At 39.0% G+C, this 24,540-nt stretch overlaps 1 protein-coding gene across 1 annotated transcript in view; it reads left to right on the plus strand.

The window, feature by feature from the left end:
• ETNK1 (ethanolamine kinase 1) overlaps positions 1-24,540 on the plus strand; it is a 68,531-nt gene that overhangs the window by 12,435 nt on the left and 31,556 nt on the right. The window contains exon 3 of the mRNA XM_006167167.3: positions 8,577-8,836. Coding sequence (XP_006167229.2) covers positions 8,577-8,836 — 260 coding nt within the window. The remainder of the gene's footprint in view (positions 1-8,576; positions 8,837-24,540) is intronic.

Below are 24,540 nucleotides of genomic sequence, written 5' to 3' on the forward strand. Positions count from 1 at the left end.
GCGACCCGCGATCGACTACGTGGTAGTCTAGTGACATAGCCATTACGCTAACTGCTGGTTCCCCCTGCTGAAGTATTTTTTGACAATACTTGAAAAAAGGTTCTTTTTTTTTTTTTGGAGAGATTTTCACTATAGGGCGTGTGCGCTCGCCAGACAGAGAGAGACATAGAGACAGAAAGCGAGAAATCACCCCCCAGGGGGGATGGTCACGCCGCAGTCCCTTCTCCTCCATTCTCCTCTCGGGATCTTGGGCATGCATGCACACGTGCCCGGCATGAGTTTTAAGCCACCAGGTCCAGGATGCGAACCGTGGTAGACTACGTGGGAGTCCAGCAACATAGCCATTATGCTAACTGCTGGTTCCCCCTGCTGAAGTATTTTTGACAATAATTGAAAGGTTCTTTTCTCCCTTCTTGATCTCCCCATAATTTGGAAACTTTGTTGGAAACTGCTGGTGAGAGCACATAGACCCAAGAGTGAATGGCACCAGAAACTGGATGATTGCACCCATCCAGAATATATTATTATTATCTAAGGCTCTACCAAGAAAGCCTAGGAGATGATCATACCCTCTTAGGCCAATCATTGAACTGAATGGGACCCCCACCCTTAATTTTGCCCATAAAAATGCATGTGGGTAACTCTTCGGGGAGTGGTCTTTTCACCACGAATAGCTACATACTCTCCATGCTTTGCACTTAACAGTATAACTGTCCTTCATTAAAAAAAATGATTCAGATTAATTTTTCTTGATTTTACATTACAAGGTATTATTTTACTCTTGATACAGCAGACTGATAATAAATTATTTTTTTTTCTGTTTCTGCTATAGGGTGTCTGCACTCCCCAGAGAGAGACAGGGATGGGATGTGGTGAGAAATGATCCTCTAGGGGAGATGGCCATGTAGGCTTTTTTCCTCCATTCTTCTCTTAGGATTTTGGGCATGTTCACACATGTGCCCAGCATGATTTTCAAGGTGTCAGGTCCAGGACTTGAACTGTGTAGTCAGCTATATGGGATCCAGTTGCGTTAACCTCCATGCAACCTGCTGGCCCCTGTAAATAAATGTTTAACATCCTTTTAAAAATGTGAAATTTAAAAAATAACCTGCAAAAAAGTGCATGAAACTTAAATTGTTATAAAACAAATGCATGTGTAATCCTATACTGGAGAAGAAAGAATGAAAATATTTCCAGCAATCCATAGCAATCTTCGTTTCCCTTCCTCTCCCTCCCCCTAGTGGTAGTCATAATAAGTTTTTTTTTTTTTTGATTTACAAAATAAAATGCTTTAAGTTAAATATGTGAAAGTCCTTTTGTAAGAGACTTTGTGCACATTAAATACAATGGGGGGGTTCTGCAAATTGTTCATGGAAAATGTGTATCATGAAAATATATACAAAGATTTTTTTTTTTTTTGGAAAGGTTTTTGTTATAGGGTGAATGTGCTCGCCAGAAAGACAGAGAGAGACAGAAAGCAAGAAATCAACCCTCAGGGGGGATGGCTGCGCCGCAATCCCTTTTCCTCCATTCTCCTCTCGGGATCTTGGGCACTCACGCACATGCACCCGGCGTGAGTTGAAGCTACCGGGTCAGGTGGTCCCCAAAAATGAACCCAGTACCCCTCCCATGTGGATCCAGTTTTATTACTCCTTGTGCCTCTTTCTGTACCCTAAATCCTATTTTTAACCAATATGTATATTATTTTTAAGCTATGTGCTGAGGTAAAGCAGAGACTAATTTAAGAACCGTTATCAATTTACCTAGTATTTAAAAGATATTAATTTTTTTTTTTTTTTGGAGAGGTTTTTGCTATAGGGTGCATGCTTTCGTCCGACAGACAGAGAGAGACAGAGAGACAGAAAGCGAGAAATCACCCCCCAGCGGGGATGGCCACGCTGCAATCCCTTCTCCTCCATTCTCTCAGGATCTTGGGCGCGCATACACGCGCCTGGTGTGAGTTTAAGCCACCGGGTCTGGGATTCGAACCGTGGTTGACTAAATGGCAGTCCAGCGACATAGCCATTAAGCTAACTGCTGGTCCCCTAAAAGCTGTTAATATTTAAAGATTAGGAGTGATTATCAGCTGAATTCACTAACTTAGTTGCATGTATTTCAGGGATTGACGTTTAGCAGAATATAATTAGTCATATAAAACTAAATACAGGGTAGTGCTAACTTGAAAGAATAATGTTGAATGGCATTTCTGACTAATTTGAAGGCTTTTTGCTTTTTTAGGAGTGAAAGTGAACATGCTCAGAAATAATATTTAACGTTTATCTAGATTTACAATACTTTTACAGAAATATATTGGAAATTATGTTATTAAAATACTGTTTAATTTTAATTTTTATTATTAATATATGAGAGATTTTTATTATAGGGTGTGTGCGCTCACTGGAGATACAGAGACAAATAGAGAGACAGAATGCAAGAACTCACCCATCAAGGGGGATGGCCACGCCATAGTTCTTCTTTTCCAGTCTCCTCTTGGGATTTTGGGCACGTATGTACACACATCCAGCATGAGTTTAAGCCACCAGGTCTGGGGCTCAAATTGTGGTCCACTATGTGGTAGTCCATCAATGTAAGTATTTCACCATCTGCTGGTTACATCAAATAATGTTTTTAGGATAAATTTTATATCGTCTACTGTTTTGTGATTTATTATCATGAATTATTTTGCAGTCCTAGATTACAGTTATAATATGGGCCAGCAGGTGGCATGGGGGTTAGGTGGTTTGATTTCATTTGGCTGACTTCACAGTTCCAGCCTTGGACCCAAGTAGTTTAGAAATCATGTTGGGCATGTGTGCATGCCTGCCCCAAATCCCAAGATGAGAATGGAGAAGAGATTGGGATGAAGCCATCCCTCTGGGGTAGTGTTTTTCATTCTTTTTCTTTCTGTTTCTGGTGAGCACACACACACCCTAGACAAAAACAAATGAAAAAATTTTTCGGTATGTACTTAGCTGCTAATATCTTACTATGTGTCAAACACATTCCTAAATGTGCTTATGTATTGGGTTGTTGGGAAAATCATGTAGAAAAACATGTCATGGCTTTCATGACAACCTAAGAGCATAGTCTAATATACTGACTTTACATATTAAGAAATTGATGCTAAAAAGACGTTAAATGACTTACCTGAGGTTATCCAGTTTGTAGGTAGCAAAGCCAGGATTCAGACTCAAGCAGTCTAACTCTGTAGCACATTCTGTGACACATTGCTATTTGACATTCTTGACACACAGTGCAGGTTAAACCCTATTGAAAGGAGCTCCACAAGATTGGTGATTCTTTTGTTCCCCATCCACTGAGGTAGAGTTTTATGTCCCAGTAGCTATCTAGAAAGAGTATACATATATGTAGTATATGTCTAGTTTTTTAATTTTTTTTTTTTTAGAGAGAGATTTTTTTTTTTCTATAGAATGCCTGCATTCCCCAGAGAGACAGAGACAGAAAGCAAGAAAGAGGCCATACCAGAGGTGATGGACGTGCCACAGTCCCTTCTCTTCTGTTATTCTCCCGAGATCTTGGGCATACATGCATATGCACCTAGCATGAGATTTAGGCCTCTGGGTCTGGGACTCAAACCACGGTTGACTACATGAGAGTCCAATGATGTAACATTATGCCATTTGCTGGTCCTGTGTCTAGTATATTTTAATAATACGTTTTGGATAGTTCAGCACGTTGTGGTTTATATATGAGGTGGGAGCTACACAAAGGCTAGAAGCATTTTCCATATGTTTTTATACTGAAATCTTTGTTCTCTAAAGATCAAATAAAAGCATACTGGTAGCTAAACAAGTTGTATTAATTACTCACTACAGTAGGGAGAATGGCGAGGATATTATATTAGTATATAGGTGTTAGAAAGGACTTAATACATAACTTGGGTTTGTCTAGTGATTTGGGGGAAGGTTCAAGGTAGCAGGGCCTCTTTTTGGATTGGTGTTCTCTGGAAGCAAGTGGCACAAGTTTATGACTTAGGGTTATCATAAGCTCACCTGGAAGGCAGGAGGAGGGAAGCGGGGTCAAAGTTGTAACTTTGAAAGAAGCAAGCAGTCACTTATATTAGCCAGGATAGGGAGATGCTTAGTAATATTTATAGTTTGGGCAATGTTCATGTTTTTGTTTACACTCAAGACATGATTACAGAGTGGTTTTGTTTGTTTCTTGATCCAGTATGGTCACAGAGTGGCCTCATCTGATGTTGATATTCTGGGAAACTAAAAAAAACAGCAGGACTTCAAGACTTAGCTGTGAATGCCACGTCAGTGCCTGACTGTTGGGCTGTGTTACCCTTTTTATTGTAATTGCTTGGGAAGTAAATCAGGTTCATTGCAGAAAAAAACAAGGAAGGAAACATTATAAGCCAAAAGAAAAAAGTTTAAACTACTTGGAAACAAAATAAGAAACAAGATTTAAAACACCTAGTATTTTGTTGACCATCTTTGTAGAAGTTTTTATCCTTATTTATACATAAAATACTTTTTACAATATGGAGCTATTTTATTCCTATATTTCTTTTCTTTTTTTACCCTATAGGGTATGTTTGCTTGCCTGAGAGAGAGAGAGAGAGAGAGAGAGAGAGAGAGAAAGATAAATCACTTTTCCCCTTCACACTGTAATTACTTTTTATTCGTCTTTTGGAATTTTGGGCACACATGCACACACTTCTGGCATGACTTCTAGGCTGCCTGGTCCAGGACTCAAAATGTCAAGTTGGCTATGTGGGATCCAGCCGCTTTATCCTCCACGCCATATGCTGGCTCACTGTATTTCATTATTTATCCTGGAGATTTATTTTGGCTATCATATTGGCTTGTCAAAAAAGAAATGATGCATTTTTGTATAGAAAAACAGAAAAAATCGATCATGACTTTCCTGACAACTCGATATTTAATTTTCATATATGACTTTTGCACAATACTGAAAGTTAGGGTTAGGGTGATTGGGATTATGATCCTGTGTCACCTTTATAAATATTTATATAGTGTGCAGTAATCTGTATTCAGTAATAAGACTTGCCTCTAGCTCTGTAAGTACATACTTATTTATATGTATGTTTTTGTGTTGCATGTTTAATAAGGAAATGCATTTTACTATTATAGGCAAGAATGAGAGACTGCAATTTTTATAAACTAGATGAAGAAGGGCTCTCCTGAGGCTTGGTGATTAAGGGAGCCAGATCCCATATGACCAATGGTATGGTTTGAATCCTGAACCCAGTTGCCTGAAAAACACACACCAAGCACATGTTATATGTACACCCCAAATCCTAGAAGGATGGTGAATGGGGAGGAGGAATGTTGTTATGTGACTGGTCCCCCCCCCCATTAGAAGCTGATTTTTCCCTTTCCATTTCTCTCTGTCTCTCTGGTTAAGTGCATGCATCCTCTGGCAATGAAGAAGATATTATTAATACTGGTAACTGTAAGATTTTGTATTTAAACATTAAGTAGCTGCTGTTTGTTTTGAAGATACAGGAACATGATGATTCCTGGAATCCCGAAGTCTATAGAGTGCTATTCATTCTAAGAATTTTGGAGTGTTAAATAGTTTGTCATTGTTTATGGTAGTAATTACAATATTTTATTGAAACTTTTACATCCAAAGAAGTTACAGAATACTAGAATGCGTGAACTGATACAGCTTTTTAATAAGGAACAATATGCTTATCAACACAGATTTTTTTTTTAAAGACTTATTTTATTTACCTTTTAAAAAATTTAACTTGACCTAGGGGAGGGAGGAGAGAGGGAGAAAGAGAAAGTAAGTGAGAAAGTGAGAAAGTAAGCCGCCAGGTCCGGAGCTTGAACTGTGCTGAGCTGGAACTGTGGTCAGCCATGTGGAAGTTCAGTGCCCTTAACCATCATGCCACCTGCTGGCCCCTCAACACAGATTTTAATAAAATGATAATTGACGTTTTCTTTTTTCTTTTTAAGTTTTTGCCATAGGGCATTTGTACTTGCTGATGTGAGACAGAGAAAAGTGACAACCCCCCCCACCCCCCGCAGGGGAAATGACCATACTGCAGGCCCTTCTCCATTCTCTTCTTGGGATTTTGAGCATGCATACATGTGTACTCAGTGAGGTTTTTAAGCCACCAGATCTGGGACTGGAACTGTTGTCTGCTATATGAGAGTCCAGCATCTTAAACACCATGCCACCTGCTGGCTCCAGTGACTGACTTTTTTGGGGGGGAGGGGAGGAGGATTTTGCTATAGGGCATATGTGCTCACCAGAAAGACAGAGGGACAGAGAGACAGAAGTGAGAAATTACCCCCCAGGGGTGATGGCCACGTTGCAATCCTCTCTCCTCTGTTCTCCTCTCGGGATCTTGGGCACGCATGCACCTTCGCCTCCCACCAGGTCCAAGAATTGAACTGCGGTTGACTACATGGAAATCCAGTAACATAGCCATTATGTCAACTGCTGGGTCCCGTGACTGACATTTTTTATGTGCATATACTTCTTGGCAGTGTCTTTCATATACTCTTTTGTAAATCTAAGTAGAAAGCAATATTTGTATACCTATGCATACCTATTTCACTTTTTCTTTTCTCCTTTTATTTTCCTTGAGTACCTCCAAAAGTTCTGTATTATTATTGGGTAAATAGAGCTAATTCTACTCTCAAATTAGACTAGAGGAAAATGAAAGTTAAAATTTTTGGATGGACTTCATGAACTATTAATAGTATTGTTAATCACCTGCTTGTTTTTAAATGTTTTCTCAGATCTATAAAAGGATTTGCTGTACTTGACTTAAAGTTCTTAAAAAAATTCCAAATGTCCCATTTAGAAAATACCACAGAAATCTCTGCCTACCACTTTATTGTCCTCTAATTAAAGGTTGCCCTTCTCTTTTTATTGATAGCTGTGCCATTCAAGTTTAAACTACTATAACTTGAGTACTTAACAATATTTAATGCATGTTATGTTAAATAATCTTTAAATCTTTAAAATTAAGTATTTTTGGGGAGAGCCAGCATATGGTGTGCTTGATTAAGGTGTTGGATGACCAGCTCCATGGTTTGAGTCCCAGGCTTGGTACTTCAGAAATAAGCTAGTGTGTGTGCATACATGCTCAGAATCTTAAGAATAGAGGAGAGGGGACTGTGGCATGACCATCTGCCCTGGGTGTGTGTGGAGGGGGTGATTTCTCACCTTCTCTTTCTCTGTCTCTCTTTCTCTGGTGAGCACATGTACCCTATAGCAAAAATTAAAAAAAAAAAAGTTTCTTGTAAGTTGGACATTTACCAAATGTAACTTATGTTAGCTTTTATTTATTTAAACTTGTGAAGGCTAGCCTAGTGGCTTAGTGGTTAAGGGGATTGGCTCCCACATGACTGACCATGTAGTTTAAGCCCTGTCCCTGTTTTGAAAAATATGCAAGGCATACAGTCCAGCAGATGGTGTGGTGGGGTGGTTAAAGTGCTGGATTCCCTCCCACATGGCCAACTGCAGATCAAATCCCAGACATGGCAGCTTGCTTTCTCTCTTTTTTTCTTTTTCTTTCTCTGTCTCTGGTGAGCGCATACACCCTATAGCAAATTAAATAATAATAATAATAATGATAATATTAAAATTATTAAAAATAGTTTAAAGAATAGGAGAAATAAGCCAGGTATGCATGTGAGTGTCCACAATCCTGACAGGGTGGAGAAATGGAGGAAAAGAGATTGTGGTGTGACCACACCCCACTGGGGCTAGTTTGTCCCTTTCCCTCCCTCTTTCCGTCTTTCTGGTGAGTGCATGCATCCTCTCGCAATAAGAAACAAACCTATGAACTTATTAAGCAATGTTTAATAATGACAATTCATGTATGTTGTATTATACTAGGAAGAGGGCAGTATTCCTGTCCTTAGAGACTTTTCAATTTGTAGACTGGAGAAGGGATTGTACACATGTAAATACATAAAATGATTGTAGGACAAGGCAGACTGTAAGTGAAAGGTAAAACCAGGTGTTTTCTGCTTTCTTCCTTTCTTTCTTGTCAAATTAAAATAAATTAATGAATAAATAATTAAAAAAAAAAAAAGGACCCAGCTGGTGGCATGGTGGTTAAGGTGCTGGGCACTCCTACATGGAAGGTCACGGTTCAAGTCTGGGAACTAGTGGCTTGCTTTCTCACTTTCTCTCTCTCATCAAATTAAAATAAATGAATGAATAATAATTAAGAAAAGAAAAGCCAGGTGTTTTCTATTATCAACAACAGCTGTGGAGCATCTTGCATCCCCATGGTTCTAAACAAGCCTTCCCTGGCCTTCTCTAGCTGACACACAGCTTCCTTTAATGTACCCTGCCATGCAGTGCAAAATAAAGGAGAAACAGATCGTATCCTTGTTAGAGCTTTCACTAGCCTTGCAGCATCAGCACAAGGATTGTATCTCTGCTTGTCTAAAGGTCGCTCTTGTGTTGCTCAGATCTGGCCGTATCCTACACTAAGGTTTTATTTATGTTAAGAAATAGGCATTTTTAAATGCTTATTATTTTAAAGTTATTTCCTATTCCATGCCTTAAAAATGTATAATTTTTTTCTCTCATTTTTTTTCTTTTCCTGGCAGCTCTTCACAGATGGAATCACAAACAAACTTATTGGATGTTACGTGGGTAGTACCATGGAGGATGTGGTCCTCGTGAGAATTTATGGCAATAAGACTGAGTTGTTAGTGGATCGAGATGAGGAAGTGAAGAGTTTTCGAGTGTTGCAGGCTCATGGCTGTGCACCCCAACTCTACTGTACCTTCAATAATGGACTGTGCTATGAATTCATACAGGGAGAAGCACTGGATCCAAAGCATGTCTGCAACCCAGCCATTTTCAGGTACTTTTCCCCCCTAAATTTCTTCTTCAAAAAATAAAATAGTTTTGCTGTGTGAATATCTTCCTTCCAGACAAAGAGTTGTCTGTTAAAAATAATACATAAATAAATAAAGTAGTATTAGATGCGCTAAGGAAATGCTTTTAAAACAACCTTTTCTTTGAGCAACTTATTTGCTAACTTAAAAACTTTAGTTAGGGTTTTCGTTTTTCCTAAAGAAACAAATTCCTTTATATTGACAATTCACATTGTTGACTGTTTGCAGAAGAGAGAGCTTCTGCTTTGGATTAAACGCTGTAAGGGTCAAGGCTTCCCTCCCTGTGTGTGTGTGTGTGTGTGTGTGTGTGTGTGTGTTTAAGAACTATTTATTTGATTTTATTGATTGATTCATTCACTTTAATTTGACCAGAGAGAGGGGGAGAAAGTGAAAAAAGCAAGCTACCAGGTCCAGGACTTGAACTGTGATTAGCCATGTGGGAGTATCCAGTGCCTTAACAACTATGCCACCTGCTGGTCTCCACCCCCCTCCCCCCTTTTTATAAGAGAGGTTTTTGCTATAGGATGCAGGCGCTCACCAGAGAGACAGAAAGTGAGAAATCATCCCCCCACCCCCCCGGAATGATGGCCATGCCACAATCCCTTTTCCTCTTGGGATTTTAGGCATGTATGTACACATGCCTGGCGTGTTTTAAGCTGCCAGGTCTGGGACTTGAACCATCGATATGTGGAAGTCCAGCAATGTAACCACTATGCCATCTACTGGTCCCACCTCCCTGTTTTTTTTTTTTTTTTTAAGAGGTTTTTGCTATTGGGCGTGTGCGTTCGACCAAAAGACAGAGAGAGACAGAAACCGAGAAATCACCCCCCAGGGGGAATGGCCATGCCACAATCCCTTCTCCATTCTCCTCTTGGGATCTTGGGCACGCATGCACACGCGCCGGGTGGGAGTTGAAGCCACTGGGTCCAGGACTCAAACCATGGTCGACTACATGGGAGTCCAGCGACATAGCAATTACACTAACTACTGCCCCCATCCCCTGTTTTTAAGTACTGTTTGAATCTTCAAGTATTACACATTTCTTACTGTCATTTACTTTTATGCTGATACTTTGAGAGTAGTTGCTCATGAGAGTCTATTAATTCTGCTTATTCTTTGTTATTTAAGTTGTTGATCATTTAATTCAGTGTATTGTGTTTTCTGTTAAGAATGATATCTTAGGGGCTAGCAGGTGGCTTGGTGGTTAAGGGTGCTGGACTCCCACATGACTGACTGTGCCAGACCTGGTGACTTGCTTTCTCATTTTCCCTCTCTCTATATCTCATTCTGTCCCTCTCTGGTCAATAAAAAAATAAATAAAGTTAAATAAAAGAATTCTTAAACAACAACAAAAAAAGTGAATGATATCTTATATATACTTGATCATTTTTTAAAGTTGTCACCTATTAAAATTCTCTTTCTAGGGCCAGCCTGGGGGCTGGTGGTTAAGGCACCTGGCTGATTGTGCAGTATGAGTTCAGACCCACTGGCTTTAGAATCATGCTGGTTGGCAGAAACCCCATCAAAGGTTAGGCAAGTGGCACCAAGCCAAGATGAGATAGTTGAATGGAAACATGACAGTCAAGTTGCAGGCCATGAGAGGCCACAGGGCAGTTGGGCTTTGAAAAGCATTGTGATAGAAGGTGGCTCAAGACTGGCCAGTCATTCCCCTGAAGTTCACCGCCCAGTTAGGAATAAGGTTCCTGGGAATCCTTTCTTAACAGGATCCCTAGCCTCACCGCTTTCATTCTGGATACATTTTTCATCTGTCCTTCTGTATAGTTTCTCAGAGAAAGTAGCTTTCTACTGAGAAATAAATGTGTAAACCAACCAACCTGTCATAGGAGTGGATATAATATGTCAGCCCTTGGGAAGTTGGCAGCACTTCTACAATTGCCAGCATAAGAAACATCTCTTGATATAAAGTGATAATTTTGAATTTATATTACACTGTTTTTATTATTTTTCAATTTTAGTGTCTAGTTGATATTAAAATTCTTACCTAGCAATACTACAAGAAACTAAGAGTCAGTGTCCAAAAGATTTAAGAAAACTGTTGCATAAAGTTAATAGTGTGTTTTTCCCTTTGTAGGGTAGGGAAGGGTAAGTGATAGACGTTTTTAATTTTTAAGTTTATTACATGAGCCGGAGACACACACACAGAGGTATAGTACCTTTGGCTGGGAATGCTGTGACTCATTCCCAGCCTCAAGCAGCCCGGATCCTGGTCACACATGTCCAGCGTACTCAAGGAGGGCTCTGGACATGGACTGGCAACTTTCTTCTGTGGTTCTGCGTCACAGTGTCATATTTTACAGCTGTACCACCATTTGGCCCCAGCAATAGGTATATCTGCTATGGCTTGATCCCCCCGCCCCAGTCCCTCCATTAGCTGGGTTTATGGGTACACACGTCCACACCCAGTATGTTTAGGTTGGCAGGGGAATAAATGAAATCAGTGGTTTGGTGAGACTATCTGTGTGCCACTATTGCTGGTCCCCAGGGGTAATACCATTTTTATTGGTTTAGTTTTTTTAAAGAATTATTTATTTTATTTATTTATTTTTTATTATCATTATTCTTCTTTAATTTGACCAGAGAGAGAGAGAGGGAAAGTGAGAAAGCAAGCCACCAGGTCTGGGACTCTAACAGTAGTTGGCCATATGAGAGTCCAGTACCCTAGCTACCATGCCACCTGCCGGCCCCTAGGTCTAGTTATCTTTTTAAGAAAATTATTTATTTTAGGGACCAGCAGGTGGTGTAGTGCTAGACTCCCACATGGCCAACTGTAGTTCAAGTCCTGGACTTGTTTTCTCAATCTCCCCCCAGGTCAAATAAAAATAAATAATAATAAAAAGAAAATTAAATGAAGAAATAATTAAAATATTTTATTTATTGTCATTATTATTATTTGAACTTTTGTTTTGGGGCATGTGTTTTCATCAGAGAGAGAGAGAGAGAGAGAGAGAGAGAGAGAGAGAGAGAGAGAGAGAGAGAGAGAGAGAGAGAGAGAGAGAGAGAGAGAGAGAGAGAGAGAGAGAGAGAGGGGGAGGAGGAAAGTGAGAAAGCAAGTTAACAGGTCTTGGACTCAAACTGCAGTTGTCCATGTGGAGTCTCGTGCTTTAACCACTGCGACACCTGCTGGCCCAGTAATTTATTTTTAATTGCCAGAGAACACATAAGCTGGCCGGAGGGGGAGATACAGAGAACATGCCCCAGTTCAGGGTGCTCAGGTGCAATCTCTTGTCTCCATTTCTCCATCTCGTCAGGATTTTGGACACATCTGCACATGTACCCAGCCCATTTCTCAAGCCCCTGGGGTTGGATTTGGGCCTCAGTTGGTCATGTAGGATCCAGCTCCCTATACAAAGGGCTCAACCATAGACTGATCCAAGATCTAGTAGTCTTAACTGCTTAAGTGTAAATCTCACACTTCTTTTTTTGGAGAGGTTTTTGCTGTAGGGCGCATGAGATTGCCAGAAAGACACGTATGTACATGCGTCCGGTGTGAGTTTAAGCCACTGGGTCTGGGCCTCGAACCATGGTCAAGTACATGGGAGTTCAGCTACATAGCCATTACGCTCACTGCTGGTCCCTAAATCTCACAATTTGATGCAGTATATGTTGATATTCCTAAACTCTCTTTAGTACACCAGATTTAAACATTCAGATGTCCAGATTATTATTTTTTTTTTAAACTTTTTAACTTTTATTTATTTATTTTAATTTATTCAGAGAAGGACAGAGAGAGAGAGAGAGAGAGAGAGAGAGAGGGAGGGAGCGGAAGTGAGAAAACTAGTTGCTAGGTCTAGGACTTGAATGGCCATGTGAGAGTCTAGTGCCCTTAACCCTACGCCACCTGCAGCCCCCAGGATGTCCAGATTCTTACTGCCTTTTGCTCTATATAGCCATGTGATAGAAGTTAGATATTTGGGGTAGTTTTTCCCTCTTTTCTGTATTTTTTTTTACAGAATTATTTTATTTGTTGTTGTTACTTTTTAATTTGACCAGAGAGAGAGAGAAAGGAAAAGTGAGAAAGTATGCCCCCAGGTCTGGGATGTGAATTGTGGTTGGTCATGTGGGAGTCCAGCACCATAACCACTGTGCCACCTGCTGGGTCCTCCTCTTTTATTTTCTTTAAATTGTTAGACAGTACATTAGCGCAGCACAGAGAGAGTTAAGCACCAGTGGCATGGTCACATATATCATAGTCCTTTTTCCCCACATTTCTCCATCCTGTCAGGTGCTTGGGCACATATGCACACATGCCACAAGTGATTTTCCAAGCCACAAAGAATGGAATTCATACTGCAGTTTGGTACATGGGATGAAACTCCCAGTGCACAGTGCTTAACTACTACTATTAGCGTGCTGGCCTGGGTCTTGTTTTCTTTCTTTCTTTTTTTTTTTTCTTCCTATTTCTGATGGTAGAAAGTTATGGTATCAGATGCCATATTGAAATTCCTTTAGGCAGAATAACTCTTTAATTAAGAGTATATTATGAAACCAGATTTCCTCAGTTTTATGAGCTGTGTCAGTTCAGTGGTGATATATACTTTGTTGTGAAAGGCAGCAACACAGTTAATAAGGAAACACTAGAGAATATGCATGATCCACCACAACTGTTAATCAAGCATATATGAGAGGTGATTAGTCAATTAAGTACAAAAGGAAACAAATAAAAATTATTTGCATAACATTCATACCGAGGGAAATCATGAATCTCCTAAAAACTTCAAATACAAAGTGCCAATAAATTAATATTTTATAAAATAATATATAAATACGTCCATACATAGAAGAACATTCATAGAAATGATGACAGTATAGTTAGCAATTTAACAACAGTGAAGCAAGTGTGCCAGTATGTGATGGCAATAAAGGAAAAAATGAATACAAAAAAAGAATTGAGCAAATGGAAAGACTTACTGTACTTAGGAGCAAGAAGATTCTTACACAATAAAAACAACAGTTCCTCCTAACTAAGTAAACTATCACTATCCTAGTGAAAGGACACATTCTTGGATATAGATGTGCACTTGGGGGATAGATAGGATCAAGATGGCCAATGGATAGTACCTAGAGCTCATCCCCTTCCTAATTCATAATACTTAGAAACAATTAGAAGTATTTCAAGTGGGTTGTCTAAAGAAGAAAAAAGAAGAAAACTTGGGGACCAGCAGTTAGCGTAATGGCTATGTCGCTGGACTCCCACGTAGTCGGCTGCGGTTTGTGTCCCGAACCCAGTGGCTTAAAACTCACACCGGGTGCGTGTGCATGCGTGCCCAAGATCCTGAGAGGAGAATGGAGGAGAAGGGATTGCGGTGTGGCCATCCCCCCTGGGGGGTGATTTCTCGCTTTCTGTCTCTGTCTGTCTGTCTGGTGAGCGCATGCGCCCTATAGCAAAGACCTCTCAAAAAAACTAAAAAAAAAAAAAAAAAGAGAACTTGAATGCTGCAAAGAAAGATCTAAAGTTTTCTGAAATGAAAATTTGAGTGTAACAACCTAAAAAGGGAACTGAAACACCCACCTTTATGATACCAGCAGGTTGGAGTCAGTGGAAACTTTCCTTTGCTGGAAAAGGGTTAGCAACAGATACTTCTGTCTGTCTCTGGAAAACTGACACAACCTCTAGCAATTAAAAAATTAGCCTATTTCTGATTACTTCAAATAATCAGTTAGTTAATTTTCCTGTTAAAAGTGAAATTCTAGGGCTGGCTCTGTGGCCTAGTTAAGGGAGCTGGATCCTGCATGGCTGAATGCAGTTAGTGCTAGACTTGGTCACTTGTAAACCATGCCAGGCATGTGTGTGTCCCCAAAATCCCAAAAGGAGGAGAGTTGGAAGAGAAAGAATTGGAAATGACCATATGTCATGGAGAGTTTTTGATTTATTAATTTACAGATACTTGTTAACTCAGTGGGTTTAGTTGTCACATTTTAACCCATCATTATACATCTTAATGTTTCCATGTACAGTAGTTAAGAACTTTCAGGAAACTATTGAAATGTCAGGCTAATATGCAGCCAACAATTTGAAACTGATTAATCACAGCTTCAGTAACATTGGTTGATCTTTAGATCAGAGCCCACAGTACTCTCTTCTTTTGATTCATGTATTCATAGCTAATGCCTATATTAAGATTATAATCCAAGGGGGCTGGCAAGTGGCGTAGTTGTTAAGGTTGCTGAACTCCCACATGACCAACTGTGGTTTGAGTCCCAGACGTAGTGACTTGCTTTCTCACTTTCCCTCTCTCTCATTGTCCTTCTTTAGTCAATTATATATAAAATAGATAGCTAGATAGATAGTAATTTAAATAAGTTTTTTTTTTTTTTTAAAGATTATAATCAAGGGACCAGCAGATGGTATAATGGTTAAATTGCTGGACTCCCACATAGCTAACTGTGGTTGAGTTCTGGACCCGGTGGTTTGAAACTCACGCTGGGTGCATATGCATGCGTGCCCAAAACCCCAAGAGGAGAATAGAAGAGAAGGGATTGCGATGTGGTCATCGCCTGTGGGAGGTGATTGCTTGCTCTCTGTGTCTCTTTGTTTCTCTGGAGAGTGCCCATGCCCTGTAGCAAAAAATCTCCCCCCAAAAAAGATAAGCAAGAGTATCTGCTTTGAATATGAAAAGCTTTGAACTCTATGTTTGGTTTAGTCTATGTTTGGGGGAGGAAAAGAATTCAAATAGCCACTTCTGTCCTGTAATTTTTTTTTTAAAGAATTATTTTATTTAACATTCACTCATTCATTCATACATTTATTTAAATTTGACCAGAGAGGGACAGGGTGAGAGAGAGAGAGAAAGTGAAAAAGCAAGCTGGCAGGTGTCTGGGACTTGAACTGTGGTCAGCCATGTGGGAGTCTAGTTCCCTCAACCACCATGCCATCTACTGACCCCATGCTCTATGACAGACAGTAATCTTGGGGAAAAAAAAAGATAAATAATATACCTAAAAGAATAGAAAAGGTTGGGGCATGGTCATGCTGTACTCGCTTTTCTCTCATTTATATATCCTGTTGGGATTGTGGATGTGCATACTTATGTGCCCAGCATGTTTTTCAAGGTACAAAATTCAATCCTTGGAAGACTGTGTGAAATTTGGCTCCATAGACTATGGGGTCAACCTCAGGAAAAGTTTTGAAAACAGGCAAGGTAGCTTACTGTGGGTATACTTGGGAAATTAGACAGTATTTCATTGAGATCACATCTGCTTAGTTATCCCGCTTACAGAATACTGTTAGGATATACTTTATTTGAGCATTTTTTGGCAACAATCAAGTATTTCTGAGACCTTCAGAGAAAAACAATTTTTTAAAAGAGATCTTGCTATAGGGTGCATGCACTAGCCAGAGAGACAGTGAGAAATCACCTGCTCGGGCGTATGTTGACGTCACAATTCCTTTTCCTCCATTCTCCTCTTGGGATATTGAGCATGTATGCACACACCCCGGTGTGAGTTTTAAGCCACTAGATCTGCAACTCGAACCCCTTTTGACTATGTGGGAGTCCAGCAATGTAACTATTCTATCTCCTGGTTCTCAGAAAATGTTGTAAAATTCAAAGATGTTTAGACATTTTCTCAAATTTTTCATCAGGAATTTCTTGCCTCTTTTTGGGAATCCCTGCTGAAATTTAATGACAAACATAATGGAAGAAATGCAGTTTCAAATAAATAGTGGCACTTTTATCAGAAAGTATGCTTAGAGTACCATAGTGGAATTGGTACATTACGGGTTGCTTGTAAAATTGGTAATGTTCCCTTTTGTTAATCAGTAGGACAATATATGGTAATTCATACAAGAAAGTTATATACTGTGTTTCTGGTAGCAACAATCAGAAATCTCTTCTATTCAGATGTAATTGAGATATATCACAAAAGGAGTATTATGCTACTATTGAAATGATTATTTTGAATATTACCTAATTCATGCAGAATGGTTGATACTGGACTAAAAGGGAAATTCAGTATTTTTATTTATCTGTGCCTGCAATCAGGTAATAATGTGCTTATGTGAAAACTTAAAAGGAGTACATAAAAATAAAATACTATTTGATTGTAGGATTAAGGGTTATACATTTTTCAATTTCAAGAAATTTGTTATTATAATATTTTAAATTTTTAAAAGGCTTCTAAGAGAGAGCAGTTAGTATTAGTCAATATTTGAGGAATTCTCTGAAGCTTTGAGATTGTCAAAAATTTGATTTCACGGAGTATGGAATTTTAAAGATGTAGTTAGCATTGTTACTATAGTAAAACCTCACTGACACTATGTAAATGGACCAGTCTGACAGTAAAAAACAGAAATCTTTGCTTTTTTTTTGTATAACCTTTTAATATATATATAAACATAAATTAATAATTTATTAAATAATGCTAAGTTACCTTAATGAAGAGATTTTCCTTTGAAATACATTTTTGGGCGGGGGTAGATTTTTGCTATAGTGTGCGCACACTTGCTGGATAAATAGAGACAGACAGAAAGTGAGAAATTACTTCCCGGAGGATGGCCGCATCCCAATTCCTTCTCCATTCTCTTCCAGGGATCTTGGGCAGGCACGCACTCGCACCTGGTGTGAGTTTCAGGCCTCCAAGTGTGGGACTCAAACCATGGTTGGCCATGTGGGAGTCTAGTGACATAACCATTACACGATTTGCTGGTTCTCCATTGAAATATTTTATCTCTTTTTTTAGAGCAGTTCTAAGTTCACAGCAAGAGGAATATATAGAGATTTCCCTTATCTGTAACTGCAACTTGTGCCCTGGCACATGGATCGTAGTTCATTTGTTAAAATTCTTTTTTTTTTTTTAAACAGGAATTATTTTATTTAACTTTATTTATTTATTTTAATTTTGACCAGAAAGGGACTGAGTGAGCGAGAGAGAGACAGAGGGAAAGTGAGAAAGCAAGTCACCAGGTCCAGGACTTGAACCGCAGTCAGCCATGTGGAAGTCCAGTGCCCTTAACCACCACAGCACTGCCAGTCCCTGTCAAAATTCTTAAATCTACATTGACACATCATTATTACCTGAAACCTATAGTTTATATTCAAGTTCATTATTTGTAGTGGAGTTTGGACAGATGTGTAATGGGATGTATCCACCATTATGGTATTAAATAGTACAAATTCACTGCCTTAAAGATCTCCATGCTCTGACTATTCTTCCTTCCCACAAACCCATAGCACCATTTACCTTTTTATTGCTTCCATAGTTTCGCATTTTTCAGATTGTCATATAGTTGAAATCATGCAGGATGTAGACTTATTTCACTTAGTGATATTTGTTTAAGTTTATTCTGTGTCTTTTCATGGCTTTATGCCTTTTTTTTATATGCAGAATAGTATTTCATTAGTTTATCTTGGTTGCTTCTAAGTTTTTCTAATTATGAATAAAGCCACTCTGTGAATATCTCTGTCTAGGTTTTATGTGGAAATACGTTTTCAGCCCCTTTGGGTAAATTATAAGTAGCATGATTGCTGGATTGTGTGGTAAAAGTATGGTTAGTTTTGTAGCAAACCACCAGACTGTCTCCCGAAGTGTCTACCATTTGTGTTACCACCTGCAGTGAATGAGAATTGCTTTATCTTTGCCAGTATTTGGTATTGTTAGTGTTCTGAATTTTGGCTATTCCAAGTGGGTAATGGCACATCATTGTTTTTACTTATTTTTAAAAAATCAACATGAATGAAGAGAGATAGAGGAAGAGAGATAGGGACCCCAGTTAGGGTCTTTATGCTGAAGTGTATCTCCAGCCTCAGCCAACATGGATCACTGGCATGTGCATACCGGTGTTCACGGCGGGGGACCTCAGGATGCCAAATTAGGACTGTCCCATGTTGTCCAGAATCACAGAGCTTTGTGTTACTCCTGCACCACTGTCTCCTATACACCTCACTGGGTTATTTTGCATTTTCCTGATGATATATACTAAAGGGTCTTTTTAAAAAAATTTTTTTCATTTATTTAATTTTAGTTATTATTATTATTATAGTTTTTTAATTTGACCAGAGAGAGACAGAGAGAGAGGAAAAGAGAGAGAGAAAGGAGGAAGAAGAGAGGGAGAGTGAGAAAGCAAGTTGCCAGACTTAGGACTTGAGTTGTGGGTCAGCTGTGTGGGAGTCCAGCACCTTAACCACCATGTCACCTGCCAGCCCACTAAGGCATCTTTTGAAAGGTCAGGGAAATATGTGTTATGAAAAAGCTACAGATGGATTTCAAACATTTTTTGCACTGAAATAAATTTTTAAAAAATAATTATTTAATTTTATTCATTGTTATTTTTAATTTTTTGTAGTTGAGAGAGAGGAGAGATGGAAAGTGAGGAAGCAAGCTGCCAGGGTTAATTCCATTTTTATTTTTCTTTTTCCTTTTTTTTTAAAGAGGTTTTTACTATAGGGCTCATGCATTCGCCAGAAAAACAAAGAAACTGAGAGACAGAAAGTGAGAAATCACCCCCCGGGGGGGATGGCCATACCACAATCCCTTCTCCCCTGTTCTCAGGATCTTGGGCAAGCACGCACATGCTTCTGGCATGAGTTTAAGCCACTGGGTCCGGGACTTGTTCGACTACATGGGAGTCCAGCGACATAGCCATTATGCCAATTGGCCAACGCTGGTCCCCTTAATTCCATTTTTCTAAGAACTTTTTGAAGCCTCCTTGTAAATTGTGGAGTATTTTTTTCATATGCTTATTTGGTGTCTGTATATCTTCTTTGATGAAGGAAGTTGTGACTGACATGGTCATTGGCCCATTTTTTTTTTTTAAAGAGAGATTTTTGCTATAGGGCACATGCTCTTTCTAGAGAGACAGAGACAGAAAGTGAGAACCCCACCCCCCTGGGGTGGGGGAGGTGGCTGCACCACAATCCCTTCTCCATTCTCCTCTCAGGATTTTGGGCATGCATACACATGCACTGGCCTGAATTTTAAGGCACGAGGTCTGGGATTTGAACTGCAGTCAACTATATAGGAGTCCAGCAATGTAACCATTATGCCATCTGCTAGTCTCCCATTTTAAAAATTAGGTCATGTTTTTATTGCCCAGTTTTAAGAGACAGTTGTATTATATTTCTTTTTTTGAGAGATTTTCACTGTAGGGCGCGTGCGCTCGCCAGACAGACAGAGACATAGAGACAGAAAGCGAGAAATCACCCCCCAGGGGGGATGGTCACGCTGCAATCCCTTCTCCTCCATTCTCCTCTCGGGATCTTGGGCATGCACGCACACGCGCCCGGCGTGAGTTTTAAGCCACCGGGTCCGGGACACGAACCGCGGTCGACTACGTGGGAGTCCAGCGACATAGCCATTACGCTAACTGCTGGTTCCCTGTATTATATTTCTTGAGTAAAATCTATTGGTGGACATTTGTTCTGTCAGTATTTTCTCCCAATCTGTGGTTTGACTTTTCATTTTCCTATCTTTTGCAGAGCAGAAGTTTCAATTTTAATGAAGCCCAGCTTCTCAATTCTTTTTTTCATGGGTTGAGTCTTTGGTGTCATATCTAAAAAGTTATTACTAAACCCATGATTGTCCAGATTTTTTCCTATGTCATCTTTTCAGTAGTTTTTGTTTTTGTTTGTTTTTAATTTTTGCTGCAGGGTGCATACACTTGCTAAGAGAGAGAGATAAAGTAAGAAAGCACTCTCCAGGGGCAGGGCCACATTGCCATCCTTTCTTCTCCATTTTCCTCTTGGGATTTTGGGCACACATCCACATGTACCTGGTGTGTTTTTCAGACCACTTTGTCTGGGACTCCATCATGGAGTTGGCTATGTGGGATCCAGGGCCTTAACCACCACCCTACCTACTGGCCCAAGGTCTGTAATCTATTTTGAGATTTTTTTTGAAGGATGTGAGGTAATATTTTTTCTATGTGAATGTCCAGTTTAGTACCATTTCTTCAAAAAAACCTATCTTTTCTTTGTTGAATTACCTTTGTTCTTTGTCAAAGATCTTTTGACTGTATTCTTGGGCATCCTATTTGCTCCTTGATTGGTTTGTCTGTTTTGCAAATATCGCAGTCTTGATTATTGCAGCTGGTCTTCCTGACACGTGTCCTTCTACTTCATTTTATCTGCTGAATCCTTGTCCTTCCATATAACCTATTTTTAAGAACTTTAATTTTATATTGATTTTTAATTAAGAAATGATAATTATATATGAAATACAATGTCAATATAAACTTTAGAATCAGTTTCTTGGTATCTACAAATTAACTTCCTAGGATTTTGATTGGGATTCCATTGAATTTGTATATCAAGTTGGGTAGAACTGACATCTCGACTATTGAGCCTTATCTGGGACTATGGAATGTCTCTTCATTATTAATTTAGTTATTTGATTTCTCTCATCAGAGTTTTGTAGTTCTCCTTGTGTGTCTTGTACATATTTTGTAAGATTGATGCCCAAGTATTTCATTTTGGATGGTATTACTATTAAAAGTATTGCATTTTATTTTCAAATTTACTTCATTCAGTACTAGCATATAGGGAAGCAATTGACTTTGTATATTAATTAATCTTGTATCCTGCAAGCTTGCTAAAATTATTATTCTAGGGGTTTTGTGGTTAGTTCTTTTGGATTTGTTTTTATGAACAATTATGTTACCTGTAAACAAAGATAGTTTTATTTCTTCCTTCCCAGTTTAGTGTACATTCTAGGGAACCAGCAGTTAGCGTAATGTCTATGTTGCTGGACTCCCACGTAGTCGACCGCGGTTCGTGTCCCGGACCTGGTGGCTTAAAACTCACGCCGGGCGTGTGTGCGTGCGTGCCCAAGATCCCGAGAGGAGAATGGAGAAGGGATTGCGGCGTGACCATCCCCCCTAGGGGGTGATTTCTCGCTTTCTGTCTCTATGTCTCTCTCTGTCTGTCTGGCGAGCGCACGCACCCTACAGTGAAAATCTCTAAAAAAAAAAAAAAAAAAGTGTACATTCTAATTATCTTATTGTATAACACTATAAATATATTTTACCTGTTTTATAAACATGATACTATTTTTTAATATTAATTTTACCTTTATATAAAATCTTATATTAACAGTACATCTAGAAGAAGGGCAAATATATCTTTACTGATACATATTTTATGCAACTATTAATTATGCAGTGATATGGTGATCATTAATATAGATCATTTGTTTCCATTAGAGTAGGCATGTATTACCTTGTGCAGAATATGTATACCATTTTATATATACGAAATAGCTTAATATTATAATTTCATCACAATTTTAGAAATCTGTTTGAAGTAATAACTGTATTGATAAATTTTTTTGATAAAAATCACTATGATTTGGAAATTATTGCCTTCATCACTCAAGCTTATGTACGTTTAATCTTTTGTGACTCATAGGAAATTGTGAAATGGGAAATCAGTCTACAGGATTGTTGTCTCAAGTTGGAATGTGAAGCTCTGGTTATCATTATTGAACTTAAAAGCTTAAATAGATTAAATTTTTATGAAGATGTTAATTTTTTTCCTGGTATTCAGGGACATATGAGATTAGATGTAAAAGGTGACTTCCAGACTAGGTAATAGACCAGTTATTTTGTTTTCCTTGTAAGGAATCAAGAACCAGAGAAAAGATATGGTTTAAGTTCAGATTACAAATAAAATTGCAAAATTGGAATGAAAACCCAGCTGATTTTGTGCAGTTTTATAATGATATTCTATACGGCAAAGAGCTTGAGTTTTTCTTCAAACCTCAGTTCAGTCTCAGCCACTGTATTGCCAAGAGCAGGAAAGATATTCAATTACTCAATTAGTTAATCCTTAATCTTTTAGCAATTCTTCATACTAGATAGATCCTGTTAACCTGTAAGCACTCCCTTGGAGTCATGGCTATACTATTTTGTTCATTTTTACAATATTTGCCATAGGATTATCATTCCAGTCACCATTAGCTGGTTAACTGGACAGCTTCTAAGATTACGTTTTATACTTTGCAGAACAGGATTTTGTATAAACCCAAGGTAAAACTATAAAAAATACATAAATATTCATTTGGTTTTTAAGCCACCGCAAATAAAATTTATTGAAATTAAACCTGTTCTAGTATTGATCATTCTTCTGGTCATTCTTCTGAATCACTGATCTCATTTATTCAGTAAACATTTCAGGGGTTATATTTCATTGAAATAGAATGCTCCATGAGTTTTATGACATCATTTATGTATCTTTCATCAAGTCTTCTGTTTCCCCTCTTTGCTCAAGTTTTAAAACTAGTTCTTAGGACCAGCAGATGGCATAATGATTATATTGCTGGACTCCCATGTAGTTGACTATGGTTTAAAACTCTCATGGGGTGCATGTGTGGCCAATCCCGAGAGGAGAATGGAGGAGAAGGGATTGATGTGTGACCATCTCCCCTGGGGCATGATTTCTCGCTTCTGTCTATCTCTGCCTGCGCCGGTCGTATAGCCAAAATCTCTCAAAACCAGTTTCTGTTGGCTTGCTATGTATGTGTGTTTGTGCACGTGCTTGTGTATGGGGCTAAGACTTGGGAGCTTGTAGTCCCAGCTTCTTGGGAGGCTGAGGCAGGGGAATCATGGCCTAGCAAAACCCTGTCCCTCAAAAAAGGGTGTGGTATGAGTGTGCACTCCATTGTATTTTGACTTTATCATCACATGCTGTTTCATGAAGTTACTTGGTGCTTAAGTCCTGTAAGTCTGTTTGAATTTAGTGTTCTATGCATATAGGAAAGACTGGCATACAAACAGATTTTTTTCTGTATTTTAATAGGCATGGATATGTGGTCTTGGGTAAGGTTAGTCTAATTACTATTTTTAACATAATTATTTAATTTGTTTTTTATTATTACTTCTAAAAGTTTGTCCAGACACACACGCACACACACACACACAAACACACACACACAGTGAGAAAGCAAGCCTCCAGGTCTGGGACATGAACTGTAGTTGGCCATGTGGGAATCCAGCACTTTAACCACCATGCCATTTGATGGCCCTGGTTAGTCTTTTTATGTATCTATTTATTTAGTTTTCTATCTTTTTGTTTGTTTGTTTGTTTGTTTTTGCTATAGGGCGTGTGTGCTCGATAGAAAGACAGAGAGACGGAGAGAAAGAAAGTGAGAAATCACCCTCCCCAGGGGGTATGGTCATGCCGCAATCCCTTCCCCTCCATTCTCCTCTCGGGATCATGGACATGACCACACTTGTGCCCGGTGTGAGTTTAAGCCAACGGGTCTGGGATTCTAACCGCGGTCGACTACATGGGAGTCCAGCGACATAGCCATTACGCTAACTGCTGGTCCTAAGCCCTGATTAGTCTTAATTATTGAATTTATATAATAAACATTTGTTTACTTATTTGTTTATTTGGGTGGTATTACTCAAAGTACATATACATAAAAAGATTATAGATTTTAGTATTGTGGTAATACACAAGATAGGTTAAGACTAAGATTACTGATTGAGGATGATAATTTGAAAATTCAGCTTACTTAAAAGAGAAGGAATTTGTTGGTACATAACTGACAATGCTGAGTTCAGGAATGCATAGATTCAGTGGATCCAACAGTGACATTAAGAATATAACTCTAGGGCCAGTAGATGTTGTAATGGCAAAGGTGCTGGACTCTCACGTGGCAAGACACAGTTCAAGTCCCAGACTTGTCAGCTTGCTTTCTCATATTCCCTCAC

The sequence above is a fragment of the Tupaia chinensis genome, unplaced genomic scaffold, assembly GCF_000334495.1.
Source record: "Tupaia chinensis unplaced genomic scaffold, TupChi_1.0 Scaffold144568_1, whole genome shotgun sequence".
NCBI lineage: Eukaryota > Metazoa > Chordata > Mammalia > Scandentia > Tupaiidae > Tupaia > Tupaia belangeri.